Source organism: Buteo buteo, chromosome 4 (genome assembly GCF_964188355.1).
Source record: "Buteo buteo chromosome 4, bButBut1.hap1.1, whole genome shotgun sequence".
Lineage (NCBI taxonomy): Eukaryota > Metazoa > Chordata > Aves > Accipitriformes > Accipitridae > Buteo > Buteo buteo.
Genome location: NC_134174.1, coordinates 9,796,747 through 9,813,286, shown reverse-complemented (window position 1 = coordinate 9,813,286; position 16,540 = coordinate 9,796,747). Strand labels below are relative to the sequence as shown.

Here is a 16,540-nt window from a genome sequence, read left to right as displayed (position 1 = left end):
TTAAACCCATAAGTCTTCTCATCTTTCCTTTGGGGAAATGCCCCTTTTCTGGGAATTCGGAACGAGTGAGACTCTTCCAGCCAGAAGCAACATCAGGAGGAGGTTTTGAGGAGAAGCTCAGGCATGAATCTCTCCATTATTGCTGAGCAGCCGGCACCATGGCCATGCACAGCCTCTCTGGGCCCCTTCTGGGACTAACCGCCGGCCAGTCACCGTGCTGAGGTACCACTAAGCTTACACAACGTGAACATGCAGAAACTATACCTATTAGACTGGTCTGAAAGCATGGACATACGTAGTGTTTTCAGACTCGCATGTAACTTCCGAGACTTAAATATATCCTACAACCTTTACAAATCAGGCCTGAAAGACACTTCACAGCACATCAGCTCTCATCAAATTTTAGACAAATTTTAGACCAGTGGAGTTAGTTAACATCAGTAGGCTCTTGGTTAGGTCCTCATGTCTGAATATTTAATATAACTGGTTAGTTTGCTGTTCCCTGTGGCCTGTATGTGGAACATCACCCACAGCTAAAACCTGCTGCGTCGTGACCTTGGTTGTTTAAAGACTATTTGACAAGATGTTTGTACTGAACTACAAACACAATACAGTCACTTCCTTCAGAGGCAGAAATCACACTTAAAATATGATTCTTCTTCATGAGGTCAGCCCCTGTCAACTGGAGCCTTGTGACGTGGATTCCACAATGAATAATGTTGCTTTGATGCTGATCTATCCAAATCTGAGCTCAGTAACTCCTTCTTTCAGTTTTGCTTCCTCCTGCGCCTCTAAATCAAGAAATAATTCTATTTATAAGTCATTTCCTCAATTAAGTCAGTCTGTACTATAGGCTGGCTTTCCACTGTTTTTATTACATTGGTTTCCCAACAGATGGTGGTTTGTTATTTTATTTTTTTCTCCCCCATGTTGGTCGAGAGATCAAAGGATTCAGCCATACTTGTCTTTTGTTTCAGGAGGTGTGTGGATGAAATTTTGCATATGTTGCATGACTGTGAAGTTGGGTTAATGTTTTCAATTGTTACTCTAACAAGAGGCAAATGCTGAACTTCTGTGCTACTAGAAACATTATGGGCTCTGTTGATGAACGAACATAATATTCCCACCCAGAAAACTGGATCAACATCTTAATGTGATTGCCATCTCTCTTAAAAGTACAATCTAAGTCTGCAATGAATTAGGAAAACTGTATCATCTCATGGTAAAGTAAGGTAATCATGTGCCAGTGGGAATATTTACATTGTGGAAATAAATAATTCATCATAACATCCTTTAATTGATAGGAGAAATAATGAACATCCAAATGCAAACAGTGGGTGTGTTTTCAGCTCCTCTGGTAGCCATTGCTGAAATTAATTTTCCTAAAGCAGACACAAAACTCTGAGTCATCACTCTAACAATGCTAGAAATTAATGTTTTTTTCTGTGACTGTACAAATGAAGAGTGAACATCAGTCTTAGTTACACCAGTATAAGTCATAAAGAACCTCACTGAAGACAACTAGTACTAGGAAAAAACACTCCACATTTTAAAAAAAAGAAATTAAACCCAGATCCTAAGAGTGTCTTTAACTTGAATCACTCATTATCTGAGCATATTGAAAGTTACCCATGGTTTTAAGACATGGACTCACAAAGCAAGGCATTGCATGTGGTATAAGTGAAAACCCACTCAACAGTTCTGCATGTGCACGTGTGCACCCTCCACTCTGCGCATTTACTTCCATGGAGGTCTCTTTCTATCTCACTCTTTTTTTTTTTCCTCCCCTCTAGCAGCGTAAACAAAAGTTTTCCCACAGTTCTGAGACTCATTTCTTTGAACCTAATGAATATGTCGACTGGCTTTAGTTTCTTATTCATGGAAGTCATTCAGCTGTGGCATACTGTATACAGTTCTCCACTGTAATCAACCAGCATTTCTCAGCCACAGAAGGCGAAAGCCATGTACGGTGAGGGAACAATGGTCTTCTCAGTTATCTCAGTGGAAGCATGGTAGTGCATAGATTCCTCTCATTAGGAGGCAGGGGGGTCAAATTTGACACTATCGTTCACACCGGCCCCTTTTTGCACTGAGGAAATCTTAAAAAAAAAAATCTGTGTTAACAGTTACTTTGTGTGAGTTGTTTTTTTCAACAGTGGAGGAGAATATGCAGGATCTTGCTACGACCAAGCTTCCTTCTGTGTCACTGCAGGTCTGTAGTGATCAGACCAGATCCATGGAAACATCAATGCTCTCTACAGACCATATCCTTACCAGTTCTCTCTCATCTCAGGGAAGTTTTCAATTAAAACCAAACTGTAGAATGCTGGAACATCACCTGTGGGGTGACTTTCATTTACATTTTCTTTAAAACATATGTATAAAGTAATAAAGTAATATGGTTCTGGAGTTGATTTTTATTTATTTTTTTTTACTTAGGAATAAACTGGGAGGTCTGCCATAGCAATTTGGATATATTTATGAAGTCCTAAATAAAAGTTAGTTACTGAATAGCTGAACTGATCGGACTTGAATAATAATAGGGGTTTCATTAGTGGTTTCTGCTGTGCAACAAATGGCCCTTGTGGCTGTAAATTCCATGTCTTTGTTCTGCTTCTCATCATATCTTATACCTCTCCTCTGTATGACTTACTAAAGAACTGTGCCTCCATTTTGCCTAAACCATTTAAGTCTGTAGACTGAGGAATAAAGGTGAAAAAATAAAATAGCCAACCACACTGTTTTGACTTGTGATAGTTTAAAACTTGATTTCATTTCCTGCATGTAAATGTTCAACTTGTAAATCTCAGAGTGAACCTCAAACATAATTACTGACTTTCTGTCACTTTAGACATAAATAGATTCCAAATTGCTTAGGTGTAATTAGGAAATATACAAGGGCAGGACTGAATGCATTAAATGACAGCTGAAAACCTATGATGTTCACAGTTCCTGTCAATGATTAAAGCATGAGCCCTTTGCTAAATACTTTCCCCCAAAAAATGATATTTGTACTTTATTTGAATTTTAAGATCCTTTGCATGCATATGATTTGGAATAGTCCTATTCTTACAAATAAACCTTTACGTTGGTAAATGGAAGATCAAATGGAACAGCAAGTTGTCAAATATTCAGCTGTCATAAAGGCATGTTCTTAATTGAATATGTCAGGGTAATGAACACTAGCTGCAAATTTAAATTATTATACTTTAAACTGTGTGGTTTACAGCAAAAGTTTAGTATGCATTAGAATTTGTATTAGGAAATCGATTCTTATCTTGTTAAAATAAGATACTTGGAAAAAAATCTCTTTCAAAATTTTTATCTTCATTGTCTCACTTTGCTGAGGATGAAACAGCTGTAGCACTGCGTAGACCTTCCCAACAGCGAGGGGTAGGAAAGATGTCAGCCATTGCTGCCATGTGTGCTACTCAGTTGAGAGAAGTTTACCTCATAAATTAAACTATTCTGACAGCTAAATTATCGCATAAAGCCTAATAGTCCTACTTTAAAGGATCTACTCTGGAAACAAATTTTTATTGGAATTATATTTTGCTTGGGGATGACAGGATGAAGTTTTGAAAAATCTGAGTTTTCCTGGTCTAACTTGTCTTTTAGCAAACCAAGTGTTCAAAATACAGCTAAAGTCAAAGGAGATCTGTAGTGTATTCAAAGACAGGCCTTCATAAATAATAGCATTTAGCCATGAACCTGATTAATAATTGTTTACAAAGGGCTTTATGGAGTTTTTAAAAAACTCTTTTAAATAGGAGTCAAGTTACCTTTTTATGGTGACCTTCTACTTCTGTAACTTTATCACAAGATAATGCCACATAACAAGAGGTGCCATTTGGGACATAGCACTTGGCCTGCTTGTGCATGATGGTGCTTAAAAATGTGCAGAGCTTCCAGCAACACATCCTGGTTTCCTTACAGAAATATTTGTCAGACCTTACCAGAACAACTGCCTCACTTATGGTTGTTCTATGAGAAAGGACTGTCATGTTCTCTGTGCCTTCACTGTACTCCTCTTGTAAATATTGTTTTCGGGTTATTTGAAAGTTCCCATAGCATATTCCTTTGCAACCAATTTCATAGTGAATTATGGCTTGGAATAAGATTTATATTCTATATATAACTGTATATAAAACTATATACTTCCAAAATGCTTGGAAGGTTATAGTTATGCCAAGATTTATTCTTTTGAACAAGTGGAGGTAAATTGTACATGTGTGTGTATCGGTTTTGGCTGGGATAGATTTAATTTTCTTCATAGTAACTGGTGTGGGGCTATGTTTTGGATTTGTGCTGGAAACAGTGTTGATAACACAGGGATGATTCAGTTACTGCTGAGCAGTGCTTACCCAGAGCCAAGGGCTTTTCTGCTTCTCATACCACCAAAGCTGACCCAAGGGATATTCCAGACCATAGGGCGTCGTGCTCAGCATATAAAGCTGGGGGAAGAAGGAGGAAGGGGGGGCGTTTGGAGTGATGGCATTTGTCTTCTCAAGTCACCATTAGGTGTGATGGAGCCCTGCTTCCCTGAGATGGCTGAACACCTGCCTGCCCATGGGAAGTGGGGAATGAATTCCTTGGTTTGCTTTGCTTGGGTGCACGGCTTTTGCTTTACCTGTTCAGCTGTCTTTATCTCAACCCAAGAGTTTTCTCACTTTTACTCTTCTGATTCTCTTCCCCATCCCACCGGAGGGGAGTGAGTGAGTGGCTGTGGAGTGCTTAGTTGCCAGCTGGGGTTAAACTACGACAGTGTGAAAAGCCTGATTTGATGCAAAGAGTTTTCTCACAGGGTAGCCTAAAGGACTGGAAATTGATGTCATGTGGAGCAGCAGAAGTGATGGTTTGCAGACCCAGCAGCCTCCAGAGGAACCAAGCCCCTTTATTTTGTGATGTTGGCCACTGACCCTATGAGATGCCTGGACAGATGTGTGCCTGACACTGACTATCCTGTCACCTGCCTTCCTCCACAGACAAGAACATCAGTATGGCAAAAAGGCCCAGCACCTGGGATTTCCCAATATAGCAGAAATCATTACCCTGCTTTTTATGAAACAAGGTGAAGTATATCAGCCTTTAAACATCTAAGAGAGATTTTCTTTTTTCCCATGGCAAAACTACCCAGGTGATTGAAAGAAGTGCTCTGGAAGGTACTTATAAGCTAGAGATCAGGTTCTTCAGTTTTATTTTCATGTACTGTAGCAAGTGGATATCTAGTGGTTTGAAAGGTTAAAGCATCTCTGAACTCAAATAGGCTGTTATAGCCTGTAAACTAGATCTTCTTGTATTGGCATTTCTCTGTGATTACAGTGATGCTTAGAACTGCTGTGTCACAAATAATAGTTCTATCACAGAATTGTTATATCACAAATGAGAATAATCCTTTAACAGCATCCTCTTCCTTCATATTTTGTCTATATATTTGGTAAGCATATAAATGCCATATAAAGGTATAATTAATTAGCTGGAAAGCAAATTAGCCTGAGGTGATTCTTAACCTAAAAATCATTTGCTCAAATGTTTCACTTAAAAACCACAGGTCAGAATCTTAACTGATGTAAACTGACACAACTCTGCTGTCTGCAATGAAGTTAAGCCAATTTATGCCACATCTGCTACTACTGAACACAATGTTTCACCCTGAATTTCACATTAGATAATGAAACACAACATACTTTTTCTACCAGCAGTAGCGTTGGTCCTTCAAGTAATGTGTTCCTTCAAAGTCATTCTCTTTGGAAAAAAACCTGCTTTTCCATCACTATATTCATATATATAATATATATAGACTTATATGCAGGCAAAAAAGACAGATGCATAAATGTATCAGCACAGGATGTCCATTACTTAGCAAATGCACTCAAGACCTCTTCTAATGTGAAGTACAGAAGGGATAAAAAAAGTCAAAAGTATAATTCAGCAAAATTTTATGAGTTGAAGCAAAGATTTTTAAAATACACAGAGTCCGGAAAAAGCAAATATGTTACAGGTGGTAGTGTTATATAACTTCATATGCAATAACTTAATGTTTTATGTACATCATAAATCTGAACTAAATTTAGAGCTTCTTTATTGATTAAGAATGAGAAATAACCTGCAAGTAAAGTGATCCCAGATCTTTTAAATTCATCCAGTTAAAAGTGAGTTTTAATCTGTCGGACAATGACAAGAAATTTGGAATTAGGAGACAATAAAAGAAGCCGGGTTAGTTCTTCAGACAGCATCTATTGATTTACCTCCGTTGAAGAAACCCTAATGTATTCCTGCTGAGGATCTGGCAAACAATTTTGTACAGCTTTTGTAATGCCTGTCTGAGCGTTAAAAAAAAAGGTTCTATAGGGCATTCTCTATACCCCCACTTGTATGTGAGGGTTAAGTAAATGGGAAATCCTGTTCTTTCCAACACAAGACTGTTCCCTGCTGGTTCACACAAACTACCCCAAAGGGAGCCCTGGGGAAAGGGAGCAGGGCTCCTTCCCCCTGCTCAGGCATGCACTGGCAGGTGCATTCTGCATCCTGTTGTGATTTTCTAGGGGGTTTAATGCACCTCTGTGTCTCCCTGCAGTTGGATTTGTTCCTTTCAAGCACAGATCTGACTTGTGTAATTTTGCAACCATTAAGTACAACATTCCTACACATCCAATCCTGTTTCCTCAGAAGTCAGTGGGAGCAGAACATAGCTTTACTAATTACTTTCTTATTTAGTCTGGTAATTGGTTTCTTGCATTATATTGCATTTTGCAGAGAGAATGCCACATGTTGCCTAAGCCCGGATCCCTGAAGTTGGTGTAGGTGTCTGTGTTAGGTCATCTCAGCTAAACTCAGGCATGCACAATATAGACATCTGCATATGAGCCAGTTTGTCCCATTCAATGAAAGTACAAATATAGCCTCTCCAATGGATGACCTCAAGCTTTAAATTAGGCTCTCCTCAGGTATTTTCTGCATATATGCATGCTACTTTCTCTCTAAATATGTTCTTTCCTGCTTACTTATGGCTTACGTGCTTAAAGTCTCTTCAAACATCAACTTTATTCTTCTCTCTAAATACTGTGGTTGTTCACTTACACATCTGGAATGGATTTAAGTGAAGATTAGTCTGCTTTACTCCTTAGCCTACAGTGTAATTCACAACATATTAGGTTGTATACATTTGTGCAGATCATTTTTAATCAGATGCACAGCATGCTGTTCATATCCTTTTACCTTTTTATTATTATTTCTGATACTGTACTTCATCAAACTCAATTAGACCTGCCTAGTTTCATCACTAGAAATGGTTTTCTTCAAATATGGAATGGGGCTGTGATATGCTGCTTCATATCGAAGAGATATTCAACAGATATAACAATTCATATTCCCATTACTTTATGGCTGTCACACAAAGTAATTTATTTCCTTTCCCTAATCATAAAAATTGTACTGTATTGCAGCCTCCTGCAGCCTACTCCAATTGCTTTCAGTGTTTTCGCTATTGCTTGCCACTCTTTTCTTTAAATTTCACTTCTCCATCCTCTTCAGTTTGGCACACGCTGATTTCCTCTCCTCCACCGGACTCAGGCAGGTGGGTTATATTCAGAGCTCACATAAACAAGCAGTCTTATTAGACAGTAGGTACATTCCCTGACTATTCCCCTAATCAGTTCACATTTACCTCTCTAAGTGCTTGAAAAATAAATAAGCAGATGGTGAAGTCAGTTAATTTTCCACAAGTGTTGTGGCAGGAAAGGAATCTTCAGGAAATGTTTTAGATGGCAATTTTTTAACTCAAAATCAACTGCTTGCCTTTGCTTATACTTTTTACCTTTTTTAGTATGCTAGGAAGGTATAAACTATACATGATACAGAAGCAATGGCCCTTTGACACATTCAGTGCTGCTGTCTGACATGACAACGTAAACCATCTGGCTCTCACAGATGCAGCGTGCAGGGGTTAATATTGTATCCCCCCCCATCCGTGGTGTCTCTAATAGCTACTGTCAATCAAGCACCCTCTTCTTCCCCAGCTCCGGGAGGAGATGCACATTTGAAATTCCTGGCTAGGTCGTATGGGAAAGGAAGGAGCAGGCCCTAGCTGAGAGACAGAGACAGGCCGGATTATTTTTCATTGCAAACCTAATAAATGTATTTATGCGCCTGATTTTCACCTTTGCAAGGGACAGCACCCAGGCTGACTGTCAGGTTTGTCAAAGCCTGAGAAGAGGGGGTGATATGCCACCTCCCGCCTGCCCCACTTTCTCCCTGCATGGGTAGACCTGGGCTGAGGAGGCAGTGACCCTCCTGCACAGCTGTCCAGAGGACGCAGAAACCTGGGCCACTGGAAGGGCAGGTGAAGATGATTTCACTCATAGCTTAAGTATGAAAAGGAAATCAAAGGCTAACAGTGTCCGAGGCAGTTGTGGTAAACATACTCCTGACTTCCCTGGTTTGCAAAGGTGAAACCAAGGGTCATGAGAATGATTCAGGCGCAGGGGGACTAACAAAATTACTGCATAAATGACCAAAACCAGGAACAATTTAGATTTTGTTTATAGTTAGGGACTGCTAGAAAGAAGCTAAAACAAACATCCTCTTTCAGCTCCAGGGCCAAACACATCATTGACTCAAGACTTTCAAAATCTGGAATGTTAAACCAAGGTTGGATCTGGCCTCTCATCTCTGATCATCCTTTCTATAAATCCTTGATAAAGTGTGTGTTAGTTTTATGGTACAGTCATAAAACAGCCAAATGTAGAAGTAAATGACCTCATACCAGCTATCTCTCTGCAGATAGATTCACTTGGCAGATAGCCAAGAATTGATTGACACACATCTTACGGAACTAGAGTTAATTAATATGTCTACCAATTCCCAAATGGATCTCAGGAAGCAGAGAATCTGTTTAATGCAGTAAGCAATGACATACTGTGTGTGGTCAAGACACAATCACTAATTGCCAAGAATGCATTCTGGAATAAAGCATTAAAGAATATGAAAAAAAACCAAACCTTTCTACTTTGCAGCTCCTTTATCCCTTCAAAACCTTATGCTTAGAACATTTTAAAGACTCATGTTTCAAATATCAAAAGACGTTATTATAGGGAAAACGGTTGCCAGACTATAAATTCAACACTCAAAAGATCTGTTAATTTTTCTACAAGAAGAAATTCTGATTTTGAAATAACTAAGTCCTCATTCATTTAACAATGATGTCTTTATTTTCAGGGAAATCTGCAAACCTGAATTGCAAAACTGTAAGGTAACTTGAAAGAGCTCTTCTTCAAAGATCACAGAAGCTACAAGTAATACAGCTATGGATTCACCAGTAAAACATATCCATAAATTAGTGACTGCTGAAAACACATCAAGAGTCTGGTTGCTAAACTGTAACAGTCCATCGAGCAACACTCAGGTAAGCCAAATTGAAAACAAAGTGAAGTGGACTAATGTATATTACATACTCATCTTATCAGGACAATAGAAGATTGGCCTTTCTGGAGAGAAAAATTGTTGAAAACCAGCATAGCCCCATTGCTTTCTGTGAGTAATACTGTTTTTCACCAGGGAAGACCATGCTTATCTATTTTGTTATGATGACCTATTTCATTATGACAAAACAATACAAGAGCTACTGCAAGTTCTGCAACTCTAACCAAAAATCAGCAAGCTACAGGTTAAAAAAAAGGGGGAAAAGAGAGAGGAAAAGTGATTTATTTTTCACTAAGAAGTAAGGAAACAAAACCTAGGTCACATATGAAAAACTGTCAGTGTGTTAGGACAAATCTGAGAAGCGGGATTTACGAATGTGTGACACTATTTTAATTCCCAGCTGGGAGAAAGCTGCCACGGTGTCAGACTGTACTGACTGGTAGGAGACTAAAGGGCAGAGCTGGCCCCAGAATAAAGACACAGGCTGCACTACCCGTCACCTAGCTGGTATCTGTCCCAGCCAAAGAAAAGACAGTGCTTTTAACTTCATGAACCAGGTAGAATGGCTTACTCATATTTATTTAAGCCCCTGGGGGAAAAGATGCTGTGTAGGGGAGAACAGTACAGATTCTGCTGTGATTTATCAATCAGCACGTCAGCACCTGAGTCAGGAGCAAGTCTTACCAGATCCACTCAGCGAGACACAGAAACTAGTGAGAGTGCATTTTGGCAGAAAGAGATCATGGCTAAACACCAATAAAGATTAAAAAGACGAAAAAGAAAAATATTGTTTTAAGATAGTTTACCTCAGGATGGCTTCCAACTTCAATATAGGTGCAGACTGGATGAAAAGCCCCTGTTCCGCAAGCGTACAAGTGGGTTGAATTGTAAGCCTTAAGCACTTTGATGAAATTAGCACATTCTCTCTGCAAAGAAAAGGGGGAAAAAAATGTATCCACAGAGTTAATTCAGTGATTATGACTAATGGGAGCTCTTCTGTGTTAGGGAGGTATGGCTGAATGAACTTATTTTAAAAGTGTCATCATTTCATGCTCTTTATGAACTTGTTTATTGCTAACCATTTAATAAATAGCCTGATTTAGGTTCTCATTTAAATATCTTTGGTTGCCATTTAATAAAGCATCCACCCCTGAAGGAGAGATTACACAAAAAAATTTCCTAATTTTTGTTTCAGACACGTTTCATCTTTGTAATTTATGCTATTGCTGTGTTTGTAAGACAAAACCCATTTATAGAAATGTGTCAGAATGAAATAATGAAGAAAAATGGACCAACTGTTTGCTTGTATTCAATTAAGTAACAATTAGAAGAAAGATGGGCCAGATGGAAGGAGTTGATGAAAAACAAATCATTGATATAACATTTCTAACAATAATATGAATGTTGCCTCACCCTATTGTCTGTGTTTAGGGGCCAGTTTTACAAAGATGAATACATATGTTAAACTAATGCAATTATTGACAGCCCCTAGAATGTAAGCTTTGCAAGACTTGGACTTTACATTTTCTACCTAAGTAAATTATACATCATGAATAATTCTAGTTCTCAGCAATTAAAAACTTAATAGCAACACTAACAGTCCCTAGTACAAACATTATCTGTTATCTGTTAACAAAATGTCATTATTAATGCCTAATGTTATTAAACTGGAAACGTCTAACCTGAAGTCAAAATGTCAACTTTTTCCATTTATTTAATATTTTTGTTTCAATCAGTTCTAACAAGAAAATAAATATGTCAATGCCTGTGAATCAGTCTACTGACATAATTACAAATAATGGATTTCAAATAGGAGAGGAATAAGAATATTGGCATAAAATAACCATTTCCAGTAAAATTTCTATTTGAAATTAAGGAAACTTTTCTATGCATATTTGATGACTTTTTTGGTACAGTACTCAGCTGTACCTCTCCAAGTGGACCAGGGCCCATGGAAACACCGCCTGAGCTACCACCTCCACAGAAATCTCACTGACTGGCATCATCCGTCTCTGTAACTTGCTTGCTAATTAAACCAGATGATACTCTCAAACACAAAATAATGGCTCTGCCAGGAAAATGCATGTGCAATTTGAGGCATGCCTTAGGCCACCACAGGGAAAAGCAACAAACTTACACAGATAAAATACTGATTCCCTGCCTTACACAAAGGACTGTACTGAAATGACATTGCTCTTCCAATTTTATTGTTTATTTGCATAACAGATAATGGCAATGTATTAAAAAGAGCACCCAGAGAAAAGCATACAGAATCTTACTACATCCTTGGCTTACTGCTGATTACTTAAGTTATCTTTCCAATTGAGATGGAAGAGAAAACATAAAGATAGTTAAGGTAATCCAACAGGAAATTGAAAGAAATAGAGATGGATGTTACCAGGGGTCTCTCTTAATTCTTTCCATTCTGACCTTTCTTAATAAAACCACACACAGTTTCTGCTGCATATGTATTCTTTCTCCCACACATGTATAAGCATGAACATACATTTATTATACATATATGTATCCACAGACTGCTTTTCACTGTCACAGTGGTACAGTACTAAGAAAATACCTGGCATAAATCATCAAAATTACAATGTGTGTTTCGATAGTGTTCTTAATGCTGTTGTCCTTTGTTCCTTTTAATAAAAGAAATATGGGAAAACCATGGAAGTGTGTTAATAATTCAATGCCTGCAAGAATAAAAATGGGCAAATTCATGTAACATTAAAAATGAACAAAACTGAAATAGAACCTTTCTTAAACTCTGCTATTTTGTGTTTCAGATGGAGCACCTGACTTTGACTCTACATAGTTTAATACTGACCAATGATTTGTGCATTACTAAATAATTCAGAATTTTCTCACTTAGAGTTGTATCTGGCCAAATTTAATGACACTACTGTTTCAGCAGGACTGTGCTTTGCCTTGTCTGGTTTGATGTATCATGATTTAAAAAATGCCTTTGTGGTCTACTTCTACACTTTATTAAAGCGTTCAAAAATTGCCTACCTGAAGAACATGAAATGTTAGAGGCCAGTGGACGCATACCTTTGCAAAATGCTGAGAGTACATGGGCTAGACCCACAGCCAGTGTGAATCAGAACAGATTCTGCTGATTTCAGAGGAGCTATTCTGATTTACAGCAACACGCCATCCGTGACTCTATATGCACTTGCTAAATACTGTTCAGCTGCTTATCTATAATATACAGCAAGAAGGTATTAGATAGCTAATACTCTAAAGGTGAGATGGAAAAACCTACTTAGGTTAGGGGCAGAGATTTCTTTGATTGCTATGGATGGAAATTAAGAAATATTCTATCATTAGCTTCACTGAATTATTCCAGATTAGCCTGGGGGGGGGATTAACTCTATCATAGCCATATTTGTGCTTCAAGTGTTCAGGGTTGATAGTAGTGTAAATGCATTAATATCAGTAAAGTTACTCCGGATTCATAATATATTTCCAAAAGCAGATTTGGCTTATTCATTCCTGCTTTTAAGCTCTCCTTAACTCCTTGTACAACATGTTTTTTACCATAGATGTCTGAGAAATACACAACCTAGTTAAACAATGGGGAAGGTAAATACTTACAGCAATAAACCTTTTGACTATGACAAATAAATTTATACAACATTTAAAGTTCCTAGTCCAATTCAGACTGCTCTTATAGATTCCCTGTGTTTTATAGCAGCATAAAGGAACCATTAAGGTCTATTCAGTAAATTCTCATACACCTCCCTAACAGATTAAGTTTCTTTATATATTTTACATGGTTGTAAAAAAATAAATAAAGAGGGGTATTAAACCACAATAAATGACATCAAAGTAAAGTTACAGTTCTGATTTAAGCCCTTGTCAACTCAGGAAGTTCAAAGTGAAGTTTCTGCCCTGCCTGGGAGACAGTGCTATTCTCCCTGGAACATTAGCAACAGGAGCATTGATTTCAAACGCAGAGTAATCAGATTCCTTCCTTTGCCTAATTGTGCTCAAGTACAGCTGCACAGGTACAGCGTCATGGGCGGAAATGCTGTACCTGTGTGTTTGATATTCTGAACTTAGCAAGAGTTTGCTTTGTGATGGTGAATATTAGGTTTTCCCAGTTTATGCGGCTCCGGGAAGAAAAATCTTCCCGTAAGTCTGTAATAGACAGACTTATAATGACTTATAATAACTTAAACTTTAAAAGCTTTGAATGATTTGCTCGGACTCTAAATCTCAGCACACATGTATGACGAAGAAGAGGTTCTGACTGGGGAAAGTGTGTGTACACTGAATGCAATTTGGGTCCGTCACTACATCAGACTTGGGTGACCGACTCCCATTTTCAGCCTCTGTTTCCCCATTCCCACCCTCACGGCAAGGCTCCTACAACAGCATTCAGGCACCGCCAGTTGTGAAACCTGGCAGAGGGCTCTGCTGGTCCCCATACCAGTGGCTACGTCAACTCGACTACAAAGCAAGTCCCCGACCCCCTTGGCTGGAGGCCTGGAATGACTTGGGTGTCTCCAACTGGGCTTGTCCCACTTGGCAGCAGCGTCTCCCCTTGCCAGCCCCCCGGGCCAGCGCTATATTGTTAGTGTGAAGGCCTGTGCCAGCAGAAGGAGACATTTCACTACATGATCTCAGAGTGTAAGGCACTGGAAAGGAGACAAAGACAACAAAAGAAATGTAGTATCTCGGTAAAATACAGCAGACGGGAGAAAATATCCACCGGAGGAAGAGGAAGTAACCCAGAGCCAGAAGCTGTAAGGAACAAATTGTCAGGGAATTTAAACACTGTGTCTGCATGTGAGTTCAGCCCCCCAGTGCCTTTGTATCCATTTTCACTTTCCCCGGGGAAGGGATGTTGTTTAAAGGGAACATAGTCTGGAGATATGCATACCCTTCGAATATTGTTCTTCGTCAAGTAGAACAGCCAAAGGAAGAAAATTAGAGTTTTAGGAATTATTTTCCAGGTGGAAATTGGGGTTTTTTTCATATGTGATAGCAGGGTGGTGTGGGGTCTAAAATACTTTTAAGCCTAATAATGTGAAAGAAAATGAATGCAAGGTTTGCAAAGTTCTCTCTAGGCAGGAAAGTGTTACTTGGATGGGTTAAGAAAATAAATCTTAAAGAGGAGGAGCACTGGAATCACCATAGCGAATCATTATAAATTTTTCCACCTAATAATCCTGTTTATTATAATGGGCAGCTCAATATCAGGAAACTTTCCTTGTCTATATAAAGCTGGTTTATGCCCTAAAGCTTGAGTTTATTTATATATACATACAGCAGGAAGCATAAGTGATTGCATATGGTACAGAATGATTGAGGTAGATATTCAAAGTGAAAATTAGGTACATCATGAGGGAGTTACTGCAGTCCTCAAAACCCCCATTCATTTATCTTGCCTACCCCTGGAGAGGATTAATCTTCATTTATATTTCAATAAATGGTATAAGGTTTCCCCAAGAGCTGTAGGTTCTGGCCTTGCACAGAAGTACCTCTACCTTAAAATCCAAGCAGCTAAGCCCCTACATCATGTCTGAGACTTTTTAGCGTAGCCTGCAAGGTCTTCCTATCCTGACAGAGGGAAGTTCTTTAGATAGCTACTTTTTTATCTTTTTACAGTGTGACTTCTGGATCTGCTTCTGCAAACAGTCCTGTGATAGCACGATTGTCAATACCCTCCAAAGCATGGCCAAAGAAACGGTTCATGCCCTGGCTCTGCCATGTGTGGTAGCTGAAGCGCTCACCCCAAACGTAAGGCACAATCTGGTTTGTTTCTCTGCTTGAAGGAATATGGACCGAATCCCTCACCAAAGCCCAAGCAGACCCTACAGACTTTCCTGGGGTTTGTTTGGCATGTGAGGGCAGAAGGACATCCAGCTGAAGCCATCCTACCTTGCGTACAGGAGTTAAAGGTTCATTTGGCCACCTGGAAGGAACAGTGCCCCAGAAGTTTACTGGGCATCCCCCAGCGAGAAAAAGGTTTCAACTTCAAGTACATTACAGATGTTTACGCTTCCTCTAAACTTGACTGAGGAGGTTATGGGGTTCAGATCCTCAGCTCTACGCTGACAGTTTATTGAAATGGAAGTGGCTAAAACCATCTGTGTCATACGACGGTAACACAGCCAAAGCACCAATCCCACTGCAAATTCTGCTGTACTGAACTCCTACTTGTAGAACAAGTTGAGAAATTATTAGACTGTCACTTACATTTGGAGTGTGAATTAAAGTCAAAGAGGTCTGGTGTGTCTGGACAGAGATCTTAACTCTAAATTTCTGTTGCAAATATTATATACTATGTATAAGGGCAGAGGGCCTGTCTTGAAGAGAAGATAAAGTGTTAATTAAGTTTCCCAGAAGGGCACCCACTATATGAAAGATCAATATGTCTGACTTACTAAACAAACATACACATTTATTTTTTAAGAGTTTTCTAATATTTATATACCAAATTGATAGAAGGGCTTATGCAGAGAGAGATTAGGCTGAAAAAATAAATTACAAAGAAAATGTCTGCAACCAAAAGCATAGGAGCCAAATGCAGAAAGATTGAAAAACAAACACTACAGATATGTAACACTGATTAGGCTGTGTTATGCAGACTTTTCCCGGACAGTTACAAAAATAAAGTCCATCCATCTGTCAAAACATCTGCTCTGTGTATGAAAATTCAAACAGAATTTAGGTGGTTTCTATGAGTTTCCAGTAATTATCTCTCCTCCAGAAGCCTGGAACTTGCATCCTTCGATCTGGATTAGTGATGCAGCAAAGAGTTTTTAATGACATCTTTTTAAGGGTAAGTTAAAGGGTAAGTCCCTGTGACCAACTAATACCCAGAATTTTTCTCATTTTAAGAGAGCCATTTCATTTTCTTTTTAACAAACATTGATGACCATACTCCTTCGTAGATATTGTAGCAAATGCAAATGGCCAGATTATGCAGGACAATAAGTAGAAGGCAATAATAATCCATTATAGTATCATTAGCTTCAACAGTTTTCTGCTGATTTAATCCAGATAAGGATCAGACCCTGTAATACATTCTTCCTTTATTTCAGCCTTCCCACATAGCCAAGTGATTAAAATATCAGAAGGTTTTGTCTAAACTGGATGGGCAAGG

At 38.7% G+C, this 16,540-nt stretch overlaps 1 protein-coding gene across 2 annotated transcripts in view; it reads right to left on the bottom strand.

Moving 5' to 3' along the window:
* SEMA3A (semaphorin 3A) overlaps positions 1-16,540 on the bottom strand; it is a 251,245-nt gene that overhangs the window by 91,097 nt on the left and 143,608 nt on the right. For both annotated transcript variants that reach the window (XM_075024731.1, XM_075024732.1), the window contains one exon: positions 10,227-10,346. In XM_075024731.1, the coding sequence (XP_074880832.1) occupies positions 10,227-10,346 (120 nt within the window). The remainder of the gene's footprint in view (positions 1-10,226; positions 10,347-16,540) is intronic.